The 27,059-nt window shown below is 39.5% G+C and overlaps 1 protein-coding gene across 1 annotated transcript in view; it reads left to right on the top strand.

Annotated features, from left to right (window-relative positions):
* The first annotated feature begins 2,479 nt into the window (after nucleotides 1–2,479).
* Nucleotides 2,480–27,059, top strand: part of LOC109937420 (leucine-rich repeat flightless-interacting protein 2-like) — a 78,081-nt gene continuing 53,501 nt past the window's right edge. Inside the window, exons 1-5 of the mRNA XM_048595626.1 lie at nucleotides 2,480–2,506; nucleotides 9,301–9,387; nucleotides 15,718–15,765; nucleotides 25,413–25,463; nucleotides 25,562–25,609. Coding sequence (XP_048451583.1) covers nucleotides 2,480–2,506; nucleotides 9,301–9,387; nucleotides 15,718–15,765; nucleotides 25,413–25,463; nucleotides 25,562–25,609 — 261 coding nt within the window. The remainder of the gene's footprint in view (nucleotides 2,507–9,300; nucleotides 9,388–15,717; nucleotides 15,766–25,412; nucleotides 25,464–25,561; nucleotides 25,610–27,059) is intronic.

Here is a 27,059-nt window from a genome sequence, read left to right as displayed (position 1 = left end):
CAGGGATATTTTATTAGCCTTTTTCCTCTTGAATTTCATCCCCATGACAATGTAGCCTGTGTCCCTCGGTTGAAATCCTGATAGGCTGTCCTTGAAAACTTGACTGTCTCAATTTGGAACAAAATGAACAGTTTAAAGCACAATTGTTTACAGCCCGACATTCTCAAATTTTTTATGGGACTTAGCAGTCTTAGAATCCATTGTTAGCATGCAAGATGCTACCATTGTCTTAAAGCATATATACTTCAAATCTTCTACCCAGCAAAACAGTTTGGGTCCTCTTTAATCTCTAACAAGCAAACCACCTAGGCTTGCTCAGGCAAACTTCAGCACAGGTTGTGTGACTTATTTCATTTTGCTAAACTTAAAGAAATTCCCAAAATGTATGTGCTGTAAAGGTTAATATCACCTATAAAATCCAACATGCCACTAACCATTTTAAACTTTGTTAATTTGACCGATTAAAAGAACTTTCTTATTGGGTCTGTTTTTCTTATTGGATTTTATATAAAAAAAAAGCTACTAACTTAGTTAAATTTATTTGTAGCTCTCACCTTTTGAACTTTTAATCAACTTACTGTTGATTTTTTAATAAAAGTGTTTGTGCTCTTAATTTCTCTGTTCCTCCAAAAAATTCCATGCTTTTGCAATGAGCTTCCATTCCTCATTTTTCCTCAAAATGTTGTGCCTTTTTTGTTTGAAGCAAGCAATGCAGGTAGGGCAGCACTGTTGGAGAGAGGAATAAAGTTAACATTTCAGATTCATAACCTTACAGAATGGGATGTATTTAGAAATACAGCAGGGGTAGCTATAAACAAACTTCAAGTTGTGATTGGGTGGAAGGCAAATGAAATTAAACTTTGTAAAAAGTTGCTGTTGTAAGGTAAAAGATGTAAACGAGTTTTTAAAAAATGCCCTAGATTTTGAGATGTAAATGGAAACAGAAGAAACACATTATCACAGCTGTCATGATCTGAAATTGTCGAAAACATTGAGTGCAAATGGCCGGGCATCTTTTAATTGAAAAATGAAGTGTCTTCTTAGAGCTCACATTGAGCTTCATTGGAACAGTGGTGGAGGCTGAGGATAGAAAGGCAGGTGGGGAGACGAAACAGTCATACTTGCAGAAGGGTTGGAGGTATTCCCTAAAGCCAGAGGAAGTGGGAGAGGTGGGTACAATTACAGCATTTAAAAGACATTTAGACAGTGAAATGAATAGGAAAGGTGTAGAGGGATATGGGCCAAACTCGGGCAAATGGGACAAGTTCGGTTTAGGAAACCTGCTCAATTTGGCGGGGTTGGGCCAAAGGTCCTGTTTCCATTCTATATAACTGACTGTATCATCAACGTGAATGCAGTATTCTAAATAGAAATTAGTAGGAGTAAATCATTTGAAGCGTGGTTGGAACACTAGACTGTCTGTATGTAAGAGGTAAAAATTGCTGATGTTGTGCTACTGGCTCTTGTGTGGGGAAGAGTTCTTGGGAATGTTGGAAGAGTTTCATTAATCTGAAATGTTAACTTGGTTCCTCTCTCCTGTATATGTTCCTTGACCTGTGCATTTGCATTTGATATTTGTATTTCATATTTCTGAACAGGTGCAGTATTTTGCTTTGATATTAATATTTTGATTTATTTTGAATTTGGTACATGTTTAGATGGTCATGGTCTGTTTCTTTATGAAGTTAGCCACAATTCTCATAAATTTGAATATTGAACAATGTGAGTGGTATGTGTATAATAGTGGTGAACAAAAGTGCACTGTTCCTTGAGGTATGCTGCTTCCAACCTCTCAATCTTTTTTCCTGTTCAAAGGCATTCTCCAAATCAAAGTAGTGACCAAATCTGAGAGAGAGACAATTTTTAGAACATTTAAATTCCTGTTGTCTTGGTTTGATTGGTCCATTAACCTCTAAATGCTCACAAATTTGATGCATGGTACATTTCTGCCTTTAGTTGATGTAAGTTGAGTTGTTATTGCTTCAGTCTTTGAAACCTGTCAAAATAATTGCTAAGTTGCCATCCTTTACAATCAAGGTATTTGTGCTGTACCCTGCTAACTTTTTTTCCATAGCTCATTGTATGGATTCCACAATGTGGAAGCAAGTCACTCGGCCCATCGAATCTGCACTGATGCTCCAGACAGCATCCTTCCCAGACTCCCGTAGCCCTGCGCCTTCTATTGCTAATCCACCCAACCTATACATCCCTAAACGCTACAGATAATTTAGCATGGCTAATCCACTGAAACAGCACATGTTTGGACTGTGGGAGGAAATCCATGCAGACATGGAGAATGTACAAACTCCACGCAGACAGTTGCCTAAGGGTGGAATTGAACCCAGGTCCTTGACAATGTGCCACAGTGCTGACCACTGAGCCACCAAACCCATCTCACGGATCCAGACAGACGAAGTATCCTGTTTTCCAAATTATCCTCCACTTTGAGCAATGTCTTCCAGCAGTCTTATCTGTCAAGATGCACAAAGGACACATACCAGCAGTGGTACGTCATTTTAGTACTTAATCTTTTCCTTCATGAACTTCATTACTATAATAAGAATGGAACAGGAATACACTGTACTGGGCCCCAAGTCTGCATTGCTGTTCAATGTGGTCATGCCTGACCTGCCTTGATTCTACTTTTCCACCCAGTCTACACATACAGCAGGCTCAAAGGATACCTGGACTCGGTAAGTTAGTATGCAAGTATACCATACCAAGTGATTTGGGAAAGTAAAGTAAATTGCAAGGCGAATAGCAAAAATCCTGACCCATTTGTATGCCATTGTTGTACAGGGCACGAATGAGATCCTATCTTGTTCCCTTGTTAAGAAAGGACATAATTGCATTAGAACGTTCACCCAACTGATTACTGTTATGAAGGAGTTTGCTTTTGAGGATAGGTTGGACAGTTGACCCTGCATTAGAAGCGTTGAGATGTGCTTTTACTGGATCATCTGACATCCTGTGGGGACTTGACAGGATGGATGCTGAAAGGATATCCTCCCCTTGTTGACAGACTAGCTTTAGGAGACATTAGAATAGGAGCAGGAGTATGCTGTTCTACTCTTTGAGCCTGCTCGCCCATTGAATAAGTTCATAGTTGATCTAGTTATGGCCTGAGCTCTCTTTTCTTGTGTACACTCTGCCCTTTCTATCAAAAGTCTATCTAACTGAGCTGAAGTGAAATTGAAGACCTAGCTTCTTCTTTATTTCCACACTCAAATGACCCTTAAAAAGAGGGTCACGCATGGGGTGAGAAAAAAACTGGCTCAGACCTTGGAGAGAGGAAAGAAACAACTCAGCACCCTTTGGAAAGGGCCACCCTTTATTCTTAAACAATGTCATCTAGTTCTAGTCTCTTCATCCTCCCCACCCCCAAACATCTCCCTTCCCCCACCAAAAAAAAGGTCCGAGTACCCAAATCACTCAGCTAGAACTGGAGATGCTGGAGTCAGAGACAACACAGTATGGAGCTGGAGGAACACAGTGGGCCATTTCTGAAGAAGGGTCCTGACTCAATACGTCAACTTTCCTGTTCCTCTGCTATCTGGCCTGCTGTGTTCCTCCAGCTCCACGCTGTGTTGTCTCCGAGTATCCAAACTGACGTCTTGTCACGAAGAGAGACAACAAGGCGTAGAGCTGGATGAACACAGCAGGCCAAGCAGCATCATAGGAGCAGGAAGGCTGACGTTTCGGGCCTAGACCCTTCCTCAGAAAATAGCTTCAGAATTTTCTGAAGAAGGGCCTAGGCCTGAAACGTCAGCCTTCCTGCTCCTATGATGCTGCTTGGCCTGCTGTGTTCATCCAGCTCTATGCCTTGTTGTCTCAGATTCTCCAGCATCTGCAGTTCCTATTATCTCCGTCTTGTCAAGAACTTGTGTTTAAATGAGAATGTTTACTGATTTTTTTTTTCTAAACTCCAATGGATGGCGTCCTCATCCATTGAAGCTTTCTTCATAAGATAAGCCCTTAAACCCAAGAATAAGTCAATACAGTTTAAAAATTGGTTTCTCATTTTATATAAAGGCAAGGAGGAATTATTTCTGTAAAGGTCGTGAGCCTATGGAAGTGTCTTCTCCAGAACAAAAAGACACAGTCATAAATATTTTTGAGGCTGTGGGGATAGATGCTTGACTTCATAACAATGAAGTCACAGCATATTGTGGGTAGGTAGGAATGCCGAGTTGAGGCTACAGTTCTGATCGCCCACGGCCTTAGTGAATGGCAGAGCAGGCTTGAGTACAAATGGCCTACTCCTAATTTGTGTGTGCATGTCCTGGTAGTACAGATTTGTTTTCACCAGTACCCTGTATGATTGGAGCAAAGAACATACATAAGAACATAAGAACTAGGAGCAGGAGTAGGCCGTCTGGCCCTTCGAGCCTGCTCCGCCATTCAATAAGATCATGGCTGATCCTTTCGTGGACTCAGATCCACTTACCTGCGTTCTCACCGTATCCCTTAATTCCTTTATTGTTCAAAAAAAATCTACTTTTTTTTTAAAAGCATTTACTGAAGTAGTGTCAACTACTTCACTGGACAAGGAATTCCATAGATTAACAACCCTCTGGGTGAAGAAATTCCTTCTCAGTTCAGTCCTAAATCTGCTCCCTCTAATCTTGAGGCTATGCCCCCTTGTCCCAGCTTCACCTGCCAGTGGAAACATCCTCTCTACTTCTATCTTATCTATTCCCTTCATAATTTTATATGTTTCTACAAGATCCCCCCTCAATCTTCTGAATTCCAGTGAATATAATCCCAATCTACTTAGTCTCTCCTTATAAGCCAACCCCCTCTACTCTGGAATCAACCTAGTGAACCTCCTTTGCACCCCCTCCAGTGCCAGTACATCCTTTCTCAAGTAAGGAGACCAAAACTGCACACAGTACTCCAGGTGTGGCCTCACCAGCACCTTGTACAGCTGCAACATAACCTCTCTGCTTTTTATTTCAATCCCTTTAGCAATGAAGGACAAAATTCCATTTACCTTCCTAATTACTTGTTGTACCTGCAGACCTACCTTCTGTGATTCATGCACAAGGACACCCAGGTTCCTCTGCATAGCAGCATCACGCAACTTTTTACCATTCAAGTAATAATCCTTTTTACTATTACTCCTACCAAAATGTATGACTTCACATTTATTTACGTTGTATTCCATCTGCCAGACCTTTGCCCACTCACTCAATGTATCTATGTTCCTCTGCAAAGTTTCACAGTCCTCTGCACACTTTGCTCTGCCACTCATCTTAGTGTCGTCTGCAAACTTTGACACCCTACACGTGGTCCCCAACTCCAAATCATCTATATAAATTGTAAATAATTGCGGTCCCAACACCGATCCCTGAGGCACACCACTAGTCACTGACTGCCAGCTAGAATAGCACTCATTTATCCCTACTCTTTACTTCCTGTTAGTCAACCAATCCTCTATCCATGCTAATACTTGACCCTTAATGCCATGCATCCTTATCTTATGCAGTAGCCTCTTGTGCGGCACCTTGTCAAAGGCCTTTTGGAAGTCTAAGTACACCACATCCACTGGGTCCCCATTGTCCACCTCGCTCGTAATGTCTTCATAGAATTCCAAAAGATTTGTCAAGCATGACCTGCCCTTCATGAACGCATGCTGCGTCTGCCCAACGGGACAATTTCTATCAAGATGCCTTGCTATTTCTTCCTTGATAATAGACTCCAGCATCTTCCCCACTACAGAGGTTAAGCTAACTGGTCTATAATTCCCCATCTTTTGTCTACTTTCCTTTTTAAACAGTGGCGTCACATTTGCTGTTTTCCAATCTGCTGGGCCTGCCCCAGAGTCCAGCGAATTTTGGAAAATTACCGCCAGTGCACCTGCTATTTCTCCCACCATCTCTTTTAGTACCCTGCGATGCATTCCATCAGGGCCAGGAGACTTATCAATCCTTAGCTCCATTAGCTTGCCCAACACTACCTCTTCCGTAATAATGATTGTTTCCAGGTCCTCACCTACCTTCGTCTCTTTGTCTATTACTGGCATGTTATTAGTGTCCTCCACTGTGAAGACCAATACAAAATGCCTGTTCAATGCCTCGGCCATCTCATCGTGTCCCATAACTAAATTCTCCTTCTCATGCTGTAAAGGGCCAACGTTTACTTTAGCCACTCTTTTTCTATAAATATATAAAACGAAACTTTTCCTATCTGTCTTTATATTCTGTGCTAGTTTTTTCTCATGTTCTATCTTACTTTTCCTTAGCTCTTTTTGTGGCTTTCTGTTGACCTTTAAAGTTTTCCCAATCTTCTAGTTTCATGCTGTTTTTGGCCACTTTGTATGCCTTCTCTTTCAATTTGATAGCCTCCCTTATTTCTTTAGACACCCATGGCAGATTACCCCTTTTCTTACAGTCCTTCCTTTTCATTGGAATATACTTTTGCTGAGCACTTTGAAAGATTGCTTTGAAAGTCCTCCACTGCTCGTCAACTGTCCCACCATAAAATCTTTGTTTTCAGTTTACTTTAGCCAAGTCCTCCCTCATTCTATTGTAGTTCCCCTTGTTCAAGCACAGGACCCTGGTATTGGATTTTATCTTCACACTCTCCATCTGTATTCTAAATTCAACCATACTGTGATCACTCCTTCCAAGAGGATCCCTAACTATGAGGTCATTAATTATTCCTGTCTCATTACACAGGACCATATCTAGCATCTTTCTTCCATGCACAACAAGACTACTTTATACCTGTCCTCCAAACCGCTTGCAATAAGGGCCAACATGCTGTTTGCTGTCTCAAAAGTACTTGGATGAGCACTTGAAATGTCAACGTTCAAGGCTGTGAGACTCATGTAGATTTAGTGTAGCTCCTGTATTGTGTGATTCTGATTCACTTGCTTGCTGTACCTGCATGCTAGTCTTGTGCTTCTTAGACAAGCGCACCCAAGTTTTGTACATGATCATTCACAGGTTTTACACTTTTTTTTTTGAGATTTTTTTTCTATTGACTAAAATGAATAAGCTGAGGCTTCTCCACATTTAAATTCTATCTGTCAAGTTGTTGCCTCCTTGCTGAGCTTGTCTCTTGGCAGAGTCTTTGTTTCTTCCTCATTTCATGTCCTCCACTAGTTTAATATAAGGAGAAAGCTTCAATTCCTCCTAACTTATCCTTGAGTTCAAGTAAAAAGCAAACATCTTAGCAATTAAGACATAAAATGTAGGGGCATAATTGGGCCATTTGGCCCATCATGTCTGGTCTTCCTTTCGATAATAGCTGATATGCTTCTCAACCTATTTCCTCCTACCTTATCGCTTTAACCCTTGGACCCCTTACCAATCAAGAACCGATCTCTCCCTGTATTAAGTACAATCAATGTCTAAGCTCCACAGCCCTCTGGCAATGAGTTCCACAGATCAACCACCCTTGAATGAAGAAATTTCTCATCTCAGTTCTAAAGAGTCATCCTTTCATTCTGAGGATGTGCCTTTGGGTCTTAGTCTCTTCTAGTGGAAACATCTCCTCTACATCCAGTCTATCCAGGGATCTCAGTATTCTGTACATTTGAATGAGATACTCCATTATCCTTCTAAACTTCATTGAGTACACCTAGAGTCCTCAACTGCTCATATGACAAGCCTTTCATCCCCAAGATCATTCTTATAAACCTTCTCTGGTTCAAGACCCAATTATTCCAGAGATGTGTAATAATGTTCCTGAACTGCTCAGTTAAAAAATATTTCTCCGGGTCTTAGTTAGCCAGGGTAGATCAATTTATTCAATTTAAACTGACGTGAATCCATTCTGAAATGATTGTTAGTCAGTAACGATACAGGTAATTAATGTTGGATTGCAACTCCATGGATATTTGTCTAATCGCAAATGTGTTGGTCATGGACTGAAGGTGCTCTAATTTAGAATTTAGTGTATGTGTGCTTTTACAAGAAAATGAACTGACAGAATGTTCACTTTTCTGACTTCTACATGAGGCCAATTTTGTAAGTGAGCACTACGAAGGATAAATTAATTCTTGAGTCGGCAACTCGGACTAGTTCGCACTGATAACTGAGCAGAAATCGTGAGGAAACATCAAAGCACTACACTTTGCCAACCTCTTGAGCTGCCCAGTTGTTTCATGCATAAATTTGACATGAAATTTGCTGTATCCCTGCAAAGCCGGGTGTTCAGTTCATTTTATTTTCCATCACGTTCTCCTTGTAAGTGGTTTTACTTCACTGACTTGGTACAACTTTAATGTCTTAAAAAATGGAGCATCACTTGTTGGCTTTAACAGGTAATAGCATCTTGAGTGGCAGTCTGCCCTCTGTCTTTGTGGTCATGCAAAGTGGCCTTAAACTGAATGCAACATGCACTGTGTGTCAAAGTTGTTGAGATAGTATCACACGTGCTGCTTTTTGTCTCCACTATTAGTAGTGGCTGTAAAACCCTGAAGCTGCATTTAAAACTTTTGTCCTGTGTCTTCAAGCTGAGTGCACAGTAGTGTTAAGGAAAAAAAAAACCAAAGATATAAATAATTTAAACCTGGATATTTGTGGTTGTGGAGGCTGCTCTGATTAAAGATATCAGCAGAACATAGTTCCATCTCAATTTTCCCCCTCCTTGGCCTTACCATCAGCTGGAGCGTTATTGTAAATTGATTCAATGAAGGAAGTGTTGGAGTATTATGACCCATTGGGGCAGCACACCTGTAAATCAAGCCCCGCTGTTCCCGGACCAAATATTTTAATGCTAGTTTTAAAATTATACACTCTTAGCCCCACAATAAAGAAATGATTTAAGATGTTTTTCTGTATGTCTTGCACAAATTATAAAGCAGCTCTGTGTCTTCTGATATGTTAAAATTGCTACCAGCAGTTAACCAAAAGTAATCCAAGTTGAATGTCACATCTGTTCAGACCCGATTTCTCTCAATACTAGATGTTGAGTGCATTTTGATCTGTCATAATTTAAATTCCAATGGCTGATTACAATGTATCATAATTTTTCATTTTCAAATTAGCTTGGAATTGCAAATGAGGTTTGAAATTTTAGACCAAGGTTTCTGATAGTGGGGGGTCTGCTTACCTCCAGCACTCCAAGATCATCTTCACCAGCTCCTTGTGTAACAAATTTGAAGCCTCAAAATGAGGTCACAGTGCGGGGGGAGAAATGTTGGGAAGCACTGCTTTACACATCCTGGAAACTGCTTTCAGTACAAATAGATTATTATGTAATGTGACACATGTGAACTCTTCTGTTTTCTCCTTGTTTTTCTGCTACTGCATAGCACAGAGCTAACAAATTTAAATTTACTTTTTGTAGGCAGAAGCCAGGCTTGCAGCTAAGCGGGCAGCCCGAGCAGAAGCTCGAGATATCCGAATGAAAGAACTGGAGCGACAGCAAAAAGAGGTACAAGCAAACGTAATCGTGTTGAAATGTGTAGTTTCTGAGTGCTGGAGGAAACACTGAGCTGATGACCAAGAAAAACATGTACACACTTCAGGCAGTCACTTAAAGTAGAAGTGAAGCTCTGTTGGTCTGAGACAGGAAGACAAAGACCTTGTTGAACCAAATCAGTAAGCTCGCGCACACATGATTTTTTTTATCCCTTCCATGAAAATGTGTTAATGTGAGCTGCAGGTAAATCTATGGTGTCTATCATAAGTCTTTCTGGTCTTACTTGTAGCAATACATGAGATTAACAGAGATCTAGAATGGCAGGTTTAGCTTTAGGCTTCACTTTCTCCACCCGCTTAGTTGTGATTGGAAGCACAAAGTCAGCTGTGATTTATGAGAAACCGCATCAGTCAGAAGCCTTTCTGTGTATTTGTTAACTCGCAGAATACAAATGTTCCTTCACTTAGCAGAATGTTGCCAACTTAGTAGTGTAGAAAATGCAACATAGAGGGAATAATTTAAGGTTTGAACTTGTGGCTATGGTTTTTATTTTCACCTTTTCCATTCAACTCAAATTTGCACAGCCAGCTCAAAAGGCATAATGCTTGTTCAACTGCTACAGTGCCATTACGGAGACTAGCAAACACTTTGAGTCACTGCTTTCACCCTCTTATGTGAAACCATTTTCCATCATAAATAGCCGATAACAACTCAAAGATGATACGCTGTTCCTAAATTAGTTCTTATCAATCAGGACATATAACACAAAATTTCAGCATGCTTCATCTTAGATCATAGAATCCCTACAGAGTGGAAGCAGGCACTCCAGTACCACGAGTCCACACCGAACCTCAGAGCATCCCACCCAGACCCGTCCCCTTGTAACAAAAACAAAGTTGCTGGAAAAGCTCAGCAGGTCTGGCAGCATCTGTGGAGGAGAAAACAGAGTTAACGTTTCGGGTCCGGTGACCCTTCCTCAGAACGTCCCCTTGTAAACCACCTAATCTACACATCCCTGAACACTATGGGTAATTTAGCATGGCTAATTCCCCTAACCTTTGGACTGTGGGAGGAAGCCAGAGCATCCAGAGGAAACCCACGCAGAGACGGGTTCGTTCTACAGTCAGTGATAACTATTGGGAATCAGAAACCGATAATGTTCTTTTGCAATTCTGCCCTATTGACACAGTTTATTCTGTGTAGTTTGAATTTCCAGGACAGAATAGTGCTGAACCATGTGGTAGTCTCCATTTAAGTGTCTTTGTTTCCATGCTGACACATCGGGATGACCAGTCTTTTATTTTAAAATTATAAATTTTGCATACCTACAAATGTAACTTACCATATCAGTGGGTACAATAAGATAAGTTTTACTCTCAAACTACAACATATGGGCTGGAGAACAGTGGAGGACTCTTGACATTGCAGATTATTGCATTCGGCGCAGTATAGCTGAAATTGCTATTGTAAACAGAAGCGAGTATTTGTTCCGTTCAGTTTGCATGGTGAATTGTGGAGGATTATTGAACATTATAGATTACATCGACTGGTGTATATATATGCAAATATTACTTTCTTGGGCAAGTCCTTACATTGTAAATAAGTTTAGTGTTTGCATTCAGTATAAGATGTCTGAAGGTGTTATTCAAAAATGTTGCTCGTTATTAATGGAAGCAAGTCTTTTACTCATTCAGTTTGGATATGCTTTGAAAAAAATGCACTGTGTGACTAGTGTACAACAAATAACCTGCTAGGCTAATATTCCAAGAGTTGGAATGAAAGCAAAAGTAAGCTAATAAAATGTTATGCTTTATTATGAAGGAATTGAATGCAAGAATAGGAAGGTTATGCTTCAGTTATGCAGGACGTCAATGAGACCATACCTGGAGTACCGTGTACACTACTGGTCACTGTACTCTGAAAGATGTTAATGCATTGGAAGCAATTAAAACAAGTTTACTATACGAATACCCACAAGCCTTGAGGGGAGGTAAGACAGGCTTGGCTTGTATCCCTGGAGTTTAGAAGAGTCAGTGGTGACTTAATTAAAACATAAAAGATGCTGAGGAGATTTTACTGGGTGGATGTCAAAAACATGTTTCTCTTTGGACAACCTACAACTGAGGATTCTCGTTTAAAAATAAGGGGGCACCCTTTTAAACAGATGAGGAAACTTTTTTTTTTGAGGGTTGAATATCTTTGGAATTCCCTGCCTCAAAAGGCAGTGGATGCAGAGTCTTAAAATATTTTTTAAGGCGGATTCTTCATTATCAAGAGGATTAAAAATTATACGGGATATGTAGGAATGTAGAGTTGAAATTAAAATCAAATCAGCCATTACCTTGAATGGCACAGCAGGCTTGAAGGGGCCGAGTGATGTACTCTTGTTCCATGTTCGTAAAATAGCATGTGTATGTTTTCCATTTTGCATGTATGAATTCAAGTAATTTTTGGAGAGTCAAAGATAACTTAATGAAGTTGCTGATTGAAACAGAATGCTCTTTTGCTCAAGCACAATGCTGCACAGAACCTTTTTAATATTTTCAGTTCTCAGACTTCCAAGAAATAACTTTTGGCAATAGCCTGGTACACATCGGTTTTCCAGAATATGACTACAACAAATGTGTATCAAAGTACAAGGTACAAATAAAAACTATTTTCGAATCAACCTATACATCCCTGGAAAGGGTGGGATTTGAACCTCTGCCTCATGCTGAAAGGTAGGATACTGCCAATGCACCACAAGAGCTGCATAGTTTGCCAAAGGACCACCTTTTTAAAATAACAAAAAATATCTTGCACCATGAAATGGACACCATATATGTTGCTTCAAAACTGGATGTATGCATAATTGTATCCAAACCTGATTTTGAACGAAAATGATTCTTCTGCAGTAGTGGGAGCCAGAAGACAAAAAGTGCACGAATAATTGAGTGGCACATACTACGAGAGTGGAAAAAAAAACTGAAACTCCAAGTATAGTAAGAGTAAACGGGATTGCGATGCGATTGAGGTTAGGTTGACTGTACGTGTATGTGAATGCACTAAGTGTGGCAATTAACATTAATGAGTAGTAGAGAGTAAGGAGGAAATATCATGTGATATTGAAAATCTGGCTCATAGAGGTTAGGACTGGATACTACTAAATATTCCTGGGTAGAAGGTGTTAGCAAATGATAGAGAAGGAAAGAAAAGGGGAATGGTGACAAGTGATTGAGAGAGTATTAGTGTGGAGATGAAGCTATCTGGATTGGTCTAGAGTTGAATTTTCATATTAGAGCCTTGAAAAATAGTGGCATCGTTATGCTAGAATAAATTTCTTGCTGACTTGTTCTACTATCAATATCTTGACCACTGATTGGTGGTTAGAGAATAGAGAGAAATGCAAAAACTCAAAAGTAATTAGAATGGGGGACTTGACACTGCGATCCCGGTCTATATTTAACGAAGTACAGAATGGGTAAGAGATTAGAATGTGTATTCTTAAGAATATTCTTGTTATAACACATGTTTCAGGAAAATTGAGGAAGGAGGCTTTGTTAGATCTGTTCTACACATGATATGGATCAAGAAAATCAACTCTGTATTAGAAGGTTCAGCAATCAGTGAGCCCTGCATCACAAGATTTAGAGTAGAAATTGAAGAGGAGGGGGGAGATCTGGAGTAAAAATCAATTGCAGAAAGTTGCGTTTCAAAGGTGCGAAAACAAATCTGGCCCAGGTAACTCAGAATTAAAGCTTGGTAGGCAAAATTTGTGGAAAGCATATAACTAGGCATATGGTATCTTGGGTTTCACAAATAGAACACCAAAACAAGAAAGTTCCAGCAAATATTTCCAAACATCGATTTAGGCTCAAGTTGATAGTGTTATGTCTAAATCTGGGCACCACACTTGAGAAGGGATATGGATGTGGTTTAAGGTGAGAGGGGAAAGGTTCAAAAGGGACCTCGGGCATCTTTTTCACACAGAGGATGGTGCATGTATGGAATGAGCTGCCAGAGGAAGTAGTGGAGGCCGGTATAATTACAACATTTAAAAGACATCTGGATGGGTATATGAATAGGAAGGGTTTCGAGGGATATGAGCCAACTGCTGGCAAATAGGACTAGATTTATCTAGGATATTTGGTCAGCATGGACGAGTTGGACCGAAGAGTCTGTTTCGGTTCTGTGCTTCTCTATAACTCTGTGAGTATAAATATTAGAGGCTACAAAAGTTACATAAATTGGAGATTCTGAAGCTGGTATCCCCTTTAGAGGAGAAGCTGGAGAGGAAGTTTAATTGACCTGTTCCAAGTTCACAAAGGATCCTGACCAAGTGGACAGAGTAAAACCTGAAAATATTCAGGGTAAAGCCTGGAAACTTCCCATATTACCCTTAGAGAGCAAGCATGGACATGATGAGCCAATGACCTTGTTCTGTGATTCTGTTTCTCTGTGTGTAGAGGCAACTTCAACCAGAAACTGGAGAAATTTCTTGCTTCACAAGAGTTTGAATCTTAAAGCAGAAAATGAGGTGGTGTGTCTCGACAACATTGTAGTCGGCGCAGGACAGAAATGTTAGCATGAGTTTAAAAGATGTGTTGAAATGGCAAGCAACTAGGAGGTCACCAGATGATCACCTCATTTTCATCTTGGGAACTTGACAGCATCTTCAGAAGCTGACCATTATGCTTGTTTGTTTGTTTTTGTTAGATTCTCTCCCTGTCTTGCTGCCCACAGGTTCACACGTGAAGCACATCCCTGTCCTGTTAGTCGTTTTCACTTGCTCTTAGAGAGGATCTCTCTCTTCCCTATCTGTCCCTTTTCTCAATTTAATATATGCCCTTTTTACATCCTTTTTCTCTTGGTCCACCAGTAACAACCCTTTGTCTTTTGCATTGGACCTCTGCCTCTGTCAAAAGTACGAAAAGTAACATTTTTCAGCACCCTTCAGTTCTGATAAAGATTCATACTGGACTCAATGTCAGCTACGTTTCACTGTCTATGCATGCTGCTAGACCTGCTCAGTTCCTTCAGTTTATGTTTATTGATTTCCAGCATCCACCCTCCTTTGCCTCCTATCCTGTCCTGTGCTATGAAATGATTGCTGAAAATTATGTAATTTTTGAGGTTCCGTTGTTTCGTGATGAAAACTATACCATCAGACTGGTTGAATTGGTTTTGATTTTTGGTACCTTCACCATTCTTGGAAATCAAAAGTTGATTTGTTTTGATTAACCTGTATCACGATTGGGCACTTGCTTCATGTTTTCATGCATTGGACTTATGGCAGTTTAACCTGATGCTCATTTACAATGTTAGCTTTATTTGTTGAAATAATTTTAGCAATGGAGAGAAATGTACAAAATTCTAACAGGGCTGAATGTGCCAGATGCATGGATGATTTTTCCTGTTTGGAGAGTCTAGAACCAGGGGACAGTGTCAGGATATAGGGTAGACCATTTAGGGACTGAGATAAGGATGTCTATACTGACTGTTCCCACCTCCTAGTCCTGAATTAGTTTTTGCTCGAAATGTGACATTTTGTGATTTAGTTGTGATACTTGATGTTATCATTAGTGCCAAATGTATGTCATGAAATTTATTTGACTTGAGGTGGCAATTTTGGTGTAGCCATAATTGGGTGATACTGACAGTTAATTGTACCACATTTGATCAGCTATCAATACAGAAATAACTGTACAATGAAAACCTGAACCTTTAAACTAAATTGGCAATGCTCTAGTTAACATGTTAAATACATGACGTTATTTTTTTGGGTAACCATACTACCGGTGTGTATTAAAATTATTACTTGCACGCTTTTGCATTGTCTGTTGTCCAAGCAGAAGTAGCAACTAGTCCCATGATTTTCAGCAACAAGAGATTCCTTGTCCATATGCAGCCATGACTATGCTACAAATGCCTTCATACAGGAAGATAATAGTATTCAAGTACAGCTGAATACTCTTCAAGTTATGGGGGTTATTTAAAGTATAGAAGGGTGCTGTTTGTCCCATTGAGTCTATGCTGTCTCATTGTATTTTTGTTATGCTGACATTTGTATTAGTGACATAATGTGTGAGCCTTGATTTCATGATTTGTGTACCTTCTGAAACTGATTTGAATGATTTCATCTGCAAACCATTCACCACCTCTGCAGCTTTTGTCTAAGACTGAAGATTGATCTCTCTTGATAACTTACTGATGTCACACCTTTCACAAACTGAACTTGGAAGAATTGTCGAAACAGAATCTGAGCTCTGTTTTCTCTATTAGTATTGATCTGAGTTAATGGTACTTTAGACACTTGAGTATTTCTCAAATGGAATTTTTTTTCTCTTGCCCTTACCTTTTTAGATTTATCGCTCATCTGGTAGGAAGTGGGGAGAGATTCACCAGTGGATGGTATGGTGCCTGGTGTTGGTGTGCATTAATACCTGATGCTTAATTACTAACATGCATTTTAAAAAGTGCACCTGCTTATTTATAGTACATTTGTCTGAATTAACAAGTTGGTTTTGGTTTAATTGGTCTAACGGATTGACATATCGTGACTAAGATGCAGCATTCAGCTGTTGCAGTACAAAATGCGCAAATAAAACCAAATGAAAGTTTTCATGAGGTTGTGACATGTCACTCATTTCTGCTCTTGGGCATGAGGATCTTGGTTTTAATCAACAAGATTATCTGATCCATAGAAGAGATGTTAGTGTTGAGGATTTGAGCAGATAATTTACATGTTTATGTTATGAATACCAACTTGTGGAATGATTCCTTAGTTTTAAAACTTGAGCATTCAATTACTCAGCACAGTAAGCCATCACAAAATGAGTCAAAGTTACAGTATCTTTTAGAACATTTCTAATCTGAGCTTTATATGATAACCTGTCTAATATTTCTTGAAATCCATTAAGGCTTTTTTGTTCCACAATGTGTGCATATAATCTGTTCCACATGCTTGCTAGCTTTTTTGCAAAATGCAGAGGTTCTTAGGCATTTCTCGTTTCATTAGATGTGAACTCCTACATGTCTAAACAGCTAAGTTGCCATTCAGAATATGGACATAAGGCAGAAGGGATATTGTTGTACTTACACAACAATGCCAAATCATGGTGGCAGTTCCCAAAGTGACTTCAGTCATTTTGCTAATAGCCCTTTTTCAGTTCTGTTAATATCTTGATGACCACTTGTTTTTTTAAGCAGTCAGTTGCAGGCAGAGGTCTGAGTGGCACAACAAGGGTGTTTAAGGAATAATTTTTCCTTCCAGTATTTGTAGTGCCCAACAGGATTGAAGGTTAAATTTAGTTTTCGAGGACTTGATATTCAGCTGACAGTAATAAGCTTTCAGTTTATTTATAGACCTGCCACTAAGAATCTAATCGGAGCAAATACCAGCTTCTGGAATATGAGAGTAATTATTTGATTCATTTTTAAGCTTGTTCTGTCTTAAAGATCCGTAACGCATTGATTCAGATTTGTGAATGTTAATTACTGCCTTGACTTGCATCAGGGCAGAAACTGAGGTGCTACAATTAGCATAAAAATAGGCTGTCTGTCCAAGTGAGGTGGAAGTTAAATACCTGGCAGGATCTCCTGTACTAATTGACCCTGAAAATGGCTATTTTCAAATCAACTTGTTTGGAAATGTTACTAAACACCTCTAGAGCAAGTGGGACTTTAACGTGGGCCTCCTCACTCAAGTGGGGGCACTGCTGAAGATATATAGTTGATAGCTGAATCGTTTTCAGCTTAATGCATAGTTTAATAATTCCATAGTTTAACAGCCTGGAAATACTCTGCTTTGGCTTTCACATGAGCTCTCACTTAAACATGTTACCTGAGGATTGTGTCGCTCACATAAGAGAGCATGTGGGTTTTGGTTCAAGGATTCAATCAAAGGACAACCTTTCGTTGTCACCTCACTGCCACACTGAAGTGTCAGCTGAGACTTAATATTCGGATTTGCAGAGTAGGGCCTGAGAACCTTCTAATTTAAAAATTAGCCATTACTGATACCTATCTACAATTCTCTCTTCAGCAGCTTCAAATTTATGTCACCTCAAATTTTGGAAGAGAATATTAAATACTTGAATAGTAGTTAATTGAGGTTTCACTGAAGTATGCATTCCAAGGTTCTATTTCCTTTCCAACTTGACGTTTCTTTCATACCTTCGTGCTGAATTAAACCAAATACTCTGGCATAATACTTTATCCTATGACTTCTTAGCTTAATCATCAGAATGAATTCATAATGATGTCACTCTTAACACCATTTGCTTCAGTCTACGGTAAACACCATTTCCCTTCACCCTGAAAGTTTGAACATTACCATTAATTTTTGATTTCTATATCATAGTCAAATATCTATCCAAAATTGTACTTGAATTCTGCTGATAGTAATTTAGCTAAGCTGACTACTGTGTTACTTTTTCTCATTCACTTAGTTCTCCCTCCATAACATTACTCAACGTGTCTTTCCCTCAGCTCATGGTCTACTGAGAAATGTTCCTGTGCATTCTTTAGTTACTTCTACGTTTTGACTTATCCAACACACTGCTAATCAGTGCCCCCTAAACTTGAGGCTATCCAAAATTGCCTGTGTCATGTCTGGAATCATGTTCCATTTTACTTAATACTTGTATGCTCACTGACTTACTTTGGCTGTCTGTAAAGAAGTGCTTCAATTTTAAGCTGGTATCTTTGCTCCAAAGTCCTTCAATGACGATGCATGTCCTATCTCTTCATCTTCTACAGCCTCACCACCTTCTGACATATGTGGTCCTCTACAGCTGACGACTTGATTATGCCTGATTTTAATTGTTCAATATTTGTTGGCTGTGCCTAGAATAGATGCTGTAGTGTTATGTCATGACACTCGTCCTCTTCTCTCTCCTCCCTTTAAGTTTCTTTTTTGGGTCATCTGTCCTAATATCTCCTCGTGACTAGATGTCAAATTTTGCTTCATAACACTTGTGCGATGCACTTTGAGATATTAGATGAATACAATGCATCAAAACAAGTTGGGATGTCATCTTGTGGTCGTACAGGACATTGGTGAGGACACATTTGGCATATTGCATTCAGTTCTAGTCTGCCTCCTTTGGAAAGATGTAGTGAAACTTGAAAGGGTGCAGAAAAGATTTACAAGAATATTGCTGGGGTTGGAGAGTTTGAGCTTTCGAGCAAGGCTGAGGCTATTTTCCCAGGAGTGACCGCAGAGGTCTATAAAACCATGAGGGGCATGGATAGGGTGAATAGATAAGGTGTTTTTCCCAGGGTAGGGGAGTCCAAAACTAGAGGGTATAGGTTTAAAGTGAGAGGAGACGTATTTAAAAGGGACCCAAGGGGCAACCTTTTAATGCAGAGGGTGGTGTGTACATGGAATGAGCTTCCAGAGCAAATAGTGGAAGCTGGTACAATAATGACCTTCAAATGGTGTCTGGATGGGTACATGAATAGGAGGGGTTTGGAGAGATATGGGCCAGATACTGGCAGGTGGCACCAGGTATCTGGCAGGTGCGGACAAGTTGCACCAAAGGATGTTTGCATGCTGGACAACTCCTATGAATCTATAAGTTGTTGCTATTGGTCAAGTCCACATCATCATCAACCTGATCAGTCCCTTTTATTTCATCAAGGAGCCTGATTAAATTAGCATAGGTCTTTGTCTTCTATTTGCCTTTGGTTTTGTTGTTTTATGGGATCTGAGTATCATAAACATAGCCAGCATTTGTTGTCCGTCTCTAATCACCTCTGAACAGTGTAGCTGAAGTCTGTGAAACCTTTCTACCCATTTGCCATGGAATACATCCATTCTGCATTTACCCCATAAAACCCTCTAATTTCTTTGGACGTTTCAATGAGATCACTTCTTAGTGTTCTAAATTGTAGAAAATATAAGCCCATTCTCCTCTCAGAACTGGGCAATGATCAATCTGGTGAGCCTTTGATGCACTACCTCAGTGGCAGTATGGGGTTTTGTCCTAATGGTGGTGTCCTTGCCTGTGGGCCAGGACCATGGTCATATCCCACCTGTCATGACATGTTCAAAGAGGTTGACTAAATGGATTATGTTTCGGTCAATAAGGAGACCAAAATACACACAAAGCATGCAGTGAATGAACAAAGAAAAGCTACTCCAAAGCTGTATAAAAGTGTTGCAAGTCTTTACTCCCATGCACAAAACCTCCTGCAGTAAATGCAAACATACCTTTTTGCCTCCCTTATTTGTTGCTGTGATGGCATGTTAGTTTTCAGTGACATCAATGAGAACGCTAAGGCCTCTTTTGGATGTCAGCACTTCACAGTCCCTCACCATTTAAGAAATGCTGTGCATTTTTTGTTTTTCACCGCAGTGAATAACTTCATATGTTTCACATTTGTATTTCATCTTGCCTGTTTAGCCTGTTAAAAACCCCTTTGTCAAAAACTCTCAACCACCTAGTTTTGTATGATCCCAAAGCATGAAAGTATTGAATTTGGGCCCCATATCCAAATCGTCGATACAGATCTTGAACAGCTGGGGCACAAGTACTGATCCCTGAGGAACCCCACTCATCACAAGTTGTCAAGCTAAGAATGACTTGTCTATATTTACTGTTTTCATCCGGTCATCCATTCTCAGTCTGTTGCCAGTATGTTACCCAGAGCCCATTGTTGTAATGTGCGAGATCTTCGCAAAAAAACTTCTGAAAATCCAAATACACCATACTGACTGGTCACCCTTCTGCTTATTGCAACCTCAAAAACAAAACAATAGGATTGCCAAAAAAAAATTAACTTTGACTCTGTTCAGACCTCCCGTAATTTTCCAAGAATCCAGTTGTCACATCCTCTAACAGATGTGAGGTTCAAAGATTGGGGTGAGAGAAGTTCATAGATAATTGCCGTCCGTATTGGGGAACGTGAGAGCTGTACTATTGACAGTCTGCTACTGAACTGTGCAAGAATCAGTTTTTTTACAAACCATCTCTCATATCACTGTTTTGCTTTCCTGCCTCACTTTCAATGTTGAGTTTTGAGCCCTCCCTACTTCCTTAGTTATAGTGGGACAAAATATGAAAAATCTTGGCTGTTTGTCATATAGTGATGCCAATAATCATGGATAATTTTAATTTACTTTCAAACTAGAAAAATTGTAAGTGTAGCCGGGACAAAGGAGCTCATCAAATGCTTTTCAGAGAGTTCTGAGAGCAGTCCATTCTGGAACCAACCAGAGAGCTGATTACATAATACCAAGTCTAGTTTAATGAGGCAGTATTTATTCATGCTTCCAGAGTAAGGGTGTCCCTAGGTAGCAGCAACTGCAATATGATTGAGATTTATAATCAGTTTACAATGCTGTAAGAGTAGTAAGGCAACTGTGTAGACATGAACAAAAACAAAGTTGCTGGAAAAGCTCAGCAGGTCTGGCAGCATCTGTGGAGGAGAATTGGTAAGGACAAGATCAAACTTGAGAAAGCATAAAATTTTGTAATGATGAGTGGCGTATCGAGTGATTGGATAAATTATAAAAAAAAAGGCAGATGATGAATAAAATATTTACGAAGAAATTAGGCTGAGATACAGTGAGTTAGGCATGGAAACATGGATAGCAAAAGTTTCTACAATTAGTTGAAATGAAAAGTCATGAGGATGCAGATGGATTTGGATAGTTTGAATGAGAAGTAATCCTGACCCCTGACACCAGACAGTAAATCTTCCAGGCTATCACCCTCAGCAGGCTATACACTATCTATACTGTCCCAGACTACAACTACTTCATAATACCTCCCCTACTTATTTGGATTCATGATCAGTTCATTCAGTTAGGCAACAGGAGCCTCATAACCACAAGACAGGTGCAAGGTTTGAAGCTCTCTTCTGCTACCTTGATCCCAGACCAGCCTCGCTTAGAATCACACCCTCCTGTTCCTGACTATGGACCAAATCAGATGACCCTATCCTAAGGGGTGTGACTGTTTCTTGAAACAAAATGTCCAGGGAGCATAAGAATGTTAGAAATTGGAGTAAAAAGAGGCCATTCAGCCTTTAAAAAAATCCTGCTACTGAGTGAGATCGTAGCTGATCATATAGTTCACTACTGATTTCTTGCACTAGCCTGTATTTCTTGATCTTTCTCATCTGTCACTTTCAGTCTTCAGCTGACTCAACGACCAGGCCTCCACAGTCCTGTGGTGCAGAGAATTCAGTTCAACGCACTGCATGAAGAAATTCCTTTGTGCCTTAGTCCTGAATGGCCTGCTCTTTATCCTGAGACTTCGATATTTGCCTCTAGATATCTTCCACACCACATTCTGCCCCCTCCCCACTGGTAGAAAGGGAAATATTCTTCCTGCATCTATCCTGCTGATCCACATTAGAATTTTGTATGTTTGAATGAGATCAGCGCTCATTCTTCTGAAGTCCATAGAATATAGACTTAGTCTATATTGGAGGAAAATTCCTCCAATTGAGGAATTATTTTGGTGATCCTTTGTTGCATTCCCTCTGGCAAGTAGATCATTTCTTAGGTAAAGAGACCAAAACTGTACACTATGATCTTGCCAAGGCTGTGTATAGTTGCAGTAGGACAGCTTTGTGGTTTTACCACCACAGTGGATAACCTGAGATTTCTTCATATTGTATTCCATTCTGCCATGTTTTTGCCTACCCATGACTTTCCCCCCACAGATCACTATATCTGCAGCTTGGCCTCTATCTCAGTAACTGATGTGATTTCCTCAAGCTGCAGATATTTGTTGCAGATGCGTTTGTCTTATATCTCTTGATGTCCATGAGCTCCCACATTCTGTAGCTGCGACACATCTCCTCATCTGTCTTTATAATGTTTGTTTAATTACGTTAACGAATAAAGTTTCATGTATCTTGTCCTGCCTGTGCTCATGTTCTTATTGTTTGAATACCTGTTCTACATACCCCAATTGAATGTCCCGGTTTTGAAAAATAAAAGACTGCTCACCAGCCAATCTAAGTTTTACTACTGTTGGTAAACCTTAATACTATGAATAAAACCTTAGAGAGACTAAAATTACCCAAGCCTTGTGAGGTGAATGAACAAATTTCTCAACCATCAACTATTTCCTGTGACACTTGGATTTTTCTCAGAACATGATCGTCCTTATCTGGAGAGACAGTTGAAGCCTGGAAAAGGGAGGGAGGACATCAAACAAAAGCAGGAAAGGCACCATGAAAGAGAAGAGAGGTTAAATAATAAAGGGCATACTAATATAAAGGAAATGGAACAGGTGAAAGAACACACCAAGAAACAGAAGGCAAAGTACAATGGTTCTCAAATTGGGTTCGCAGATCACTTGGCTTGAGTGGGATAATCTGGGGACCAGCAAGGTAAACTAAATTGGTTGTATTGATATGATACTGCAGGTTGTGTGCTCATAATATTAGTTTGATTTCTTTCAACCGCAAGGCTGCCACAGTTAAGTGTTTGTGCCCAAGGAAATTCTCTGTTGGAGCCCTGATGCATTTGTCCAGCTAGACATTAGCAAGTCATTGCCATTGTAGAAATTGGGCTAAATTGTTCTAGGAATGGATGTGTAATTGGATTAGCTGCGCCTCTGACAGAATTCTGAGGAGAGTCGAGAACCCAGAGCTACCAGGAATGTATTACTGGGAATGTAAATTTGCAACCACCACATCAATCTTAATCAAAAGTTTATAATGACAATGAGTGAGAGACTCCTGGGTCTGTGTCTGTGTTTCAGATTAAAGCTGGTGTCGCAATGACTAGAGGTGTCTTAATGGTAGAATATTGATAGATTACGTGAATAGACAGCGCTTCAGTAGAAAAATTTTAATATGAGCCAGTGTGAGGTTATCTACTTAAGACTGAAAATGAATAGATGAGGATTTTTTTTTGTGTTTTTGGAGTTACGAAGTTATATAGTGGATGTCCAATGAGATTTGAGGGTGCAGGTATGTAGCTTTTTAAAATGCCTCGAATAGGTGCAGAAAATAGTTAACCAGGCTAATGGAATGCTGGCCTTCATATCTAAAGGGCTGGAGTATCAGATGCAGACATTATGCTGCAGTTACGCAAAATTCTAGTTAGACCCACTTAGAGTACTGAGAGCGGATCTGGACACCACGTCATAGAAAGGATGTTTTGGCCTTGGAGGGAGTTTAATGCAAGTTCACAAGGATGATAGCTGGACTTGAGGGGTTATGAGGAGAGATTATACAAATTAGACTCTTGTTCTCTGGAAGGTTAAGGAATGATATAGTCAAGTTCTTCAGGATATTAACAGGGAGAAACAGGGGTAGATAGAGAAACTACTTCCACTGTTGAAGATCCTACAATGAGGAGGCACTGTCTAAGAATTACAGCCAGGCCATTCGGGAGAAATGTCAGTAAGCACTTCTATGAGCAAAGAGTAGTGGAAGTTTGGAACTCTGTCTTCCTCAAACAGCAGTCAATGTTAATTTGATAGTTAAATTTAAATGTGAACATTTTTGTTCAGTGAAAGTATCAAGGGGTATGCGCCCAAGGCAGGCATATTAGAGTTAGACTGCAGATCAGCCATGATTTTACTGAACAGTGGAGTAGGCTTGAGGGGCTGAATGGCCTGCTCCTTTTCCTGTGCTCCTAATTGTAAAATGTCAGTGATATTCCAGTGTAGATAAGCCACTAAACAGGGAGAGGAGAATCATTCTGAAACATCCAGCAGCTCTGCGGTGAGTAGGCAGTCTATGAAGAGTTGGACCTGAAGTGGTTTTCCTCATTAGAGCCACTGAATCTAAAATCATGTTAGGAAGAGCAGAAAGTTAAAGCACAGCGAAATCTTCGGCTGGTATATTGCTGAACTTGTAAGGGTACCTTTCAACAATCGGAATGTAGAGGCTTTCATGTAACCAACCCACCTATGTTCACCTCAGTGTTGGACTGCCTGAAAATCTCTAAACAATTCCTGTTAACAGAAACTTTAGATTCACAAGTTTTTGTGTTCGAGATGTTTATCCTTTTATATCAAAATTGGGTTCATGGCTAATTCACTTTAAAAGGCATCCTTCAACCAAAACGTTTCAGAACCCAAGTTAGAGAAGGTGCAAATAGGAAAAGTGAGAAATATCAAAAAACTGCTGTCCACAATATCTAAGACATTATGATCTAAGCTGGTTAACACTGTTAAATCAGCAAAAAATGTAAGCGGAATATTTATGGCAATGTACTATAGGAAGAGAGGAGGCATTATGTGGGAGGGAGTTTTGGTGGATTGAATCACACTTTATTGTCCCTTCTGATGAGTGAAGTTAGGCTTGGTAGAGGTATTAGGCTGAGACGATGCTTCCACTGAGGGCGAGTGGGTGGTTTAGAGAGGTTGGCAAGGTTGAAAGCAGATGTGTGGGAAATGGGATAGATGTTGTTGATCCCATGTTGGCTACAGTGGAAGGAAACCCTTGGTTTAGGGCAAAGCACTACTAGGGAAGATGGTATAGTCAGAGCAAACGTGACCAAGATGGAGAAACTGGGTCATAAAAGTTTTTAACAGAAAGCAGGATGTGAGGAAGTGTTGTCAGAGTAGCAGTGAGAATCATAGGCTTATGGTGTGTATTGATTGACAGCCGTTTCCCAAAATTGGGGCAGATATTGATGGAGGTGAGAGCCCCATCAGCATGAGTGTTAAGATGATTATTGCTAATTAAATTTCCCAAGTACGTTGACAGTTTCTGTTGCAGTCAGTTCATGACAAAGTGCAGCAGCTAATTTGATTGTTATTTGTTGGAAGGATTGTTATTGGAATTAAAGGGTTTATAAATTTGACAATGATTGTGTTGCTTTTTTAAGCTAAGCAAATTTTAAAGAAATAAAATGCTAAAACTGCCTTGTGGTTTAACGAACATTCTAACCTATAACCTACTAGTCTTTATATAGACTGTTTGCTTTGCTTCTTCAGAGCATTTTTGTACATACATCTTAAATATATTTTTGCTTTGTTTTCTGCACAGAATAAACTGTAGATTCACTTGAAATACTTGTTTTTGCTGTTTAGTATATTCATTTGTGTTTCTGATCCTGTTCACTGTCTTCCTCCCAGGAGAATACAGAGCGTGCCAAGCATTCTTATAGGCCTAGTCGACATCACATGGTTTGTTTTTTTTTTAAAACTCTCTTTCTTTTCTTTCATTTTCACAACAATGGATTAACCTGGCATGATAATAATTTGTTTTCCTTCTAATTTATTAGGCAACAAATCATGATGCCTTGTCTGTTCACAGTGCTAGCAGCCAAAGGGTTAGTATTTCACTTGAGTTCCATCAACAGTACTCATTGTTCTTTTACCGGCTTACCTTTGATACAAGCCATTTTATTTTATATACCTGAAAATAGCTTGGAATGTATTTGCCAACTGTCTCTGTTTTCGTTGTCAATCGATAAATCAAAGGTGAATGATGGACAAGTGGCAGCGGTTCATAAACCTTCTTAGGTAGCTCAAATGCGTACAGATCTTCAATCTTTGTCTCTGAACAGAAACAAAATACATCCTTCATTATCTTTTATGTGGGTTTCCCAGCTAAGCTCCAAGCAAATAGCTAGGAATAATGGCAAATAGTACTTGTGAATATGTCTGTATTTAGAATTCTGAAAAAAAAATTGTGCTTATGTGCTAACCAGATTTCAATAATGTAGCTTTTACAGAAAGGTTTACAAAAATAGAAAGAGAATTAATACAAAATGACTATGAAATGACTAGAACAAGAAAAAGAGATTTATTGAACCTAAATAAATAAAACAATATAGTATGGGACACGGTAGGAATAGAGGTAACTATCTTACTATCATAAAGTAGTTTTCTCAATGAATGTCAAGTTAGGCTATAAAATGTAGTCTGTGATTATTGTAACTTTCTAGTGCAAAAAAAGCAATGATTTTACATGATACATCTTCTGCTCTAAACCTCCATCTCACGATAACCTGAAAATAAGCTATCTCATGTAGACAGAAATGTGAGTTTAGTGATAATGCCCAATACTGAAGTTTTGAGATTTCTTCACATGAAAGAACTGAGTTTCTGTTTTCTTGCTGAGGATGAGTTTTAGCTTTCTTTGTGTGTACTTTTTTTTCTTTCCATCAACATTTGCTTGCTGTGGACAATGGTATCTAAAAGGCTTGGGCCCAGAGCAAGATTATGCAGAATCATTTGCTTTGTATTTTTCTACCTAATTACCACAACCAAAAGACCAAGTGAGGTTTTGAAGCGTTTGGCACAAAGTGTTTTAATATAAAACATAACTACTTTTAGTTGTGTTTCACATTATTTTGACTGTTTGAGAGATGTTGTGTTTTTAAAAGCTGCATTAAATACCATATCTTGTGTTTCACAGAAATAAACAGTACTTGCCGCCACCAGTTCATCAGAAAGACAGTTAATAGAATTTGCTCTTAACTGAATAGTAACATGAAGGATTTTGTGACGAGAGTTTAATTTATGAAAAATATCCAGTTACTGCTGGAATTTTATTTCACATAATTTGTAACCACAGTTCAAAACTATCCTTGGAAGTTGCCAGTTCACCAAGTTTATTAAAAGCAGTAAAAGATAACAGTGTGGAGCTGGAGGAACACAGCAGGCCAGGCAGCAGAGGAGCAGGAAAGCTGAGATTTCGGGTCGGGACCCTTCTTCAGAAATTTCTGAATTCCCGATCCAAAACATCAGCTTTCCTGCTCCTCTGACGCTGCCTGG

The sequence above is a fragment of the Rhincodon typus genome, chromosome 4 (genome assembly GCF_021869965.1).
Source record: "Rhincodon typus isolate 14 chromosome 4, sRhiTyp1.1, whole genome shotgun sequence".
Lineage (NCBI taxonomy): Eukaryota > Metazoa > Chordata > Chondrichthyes > Orectolobiformes > Rhincodontidae > Rhincodon > Rhincodon typus.
This window is presented reverse-complemented; position numbering and strand designations above follow the sequence as displayed.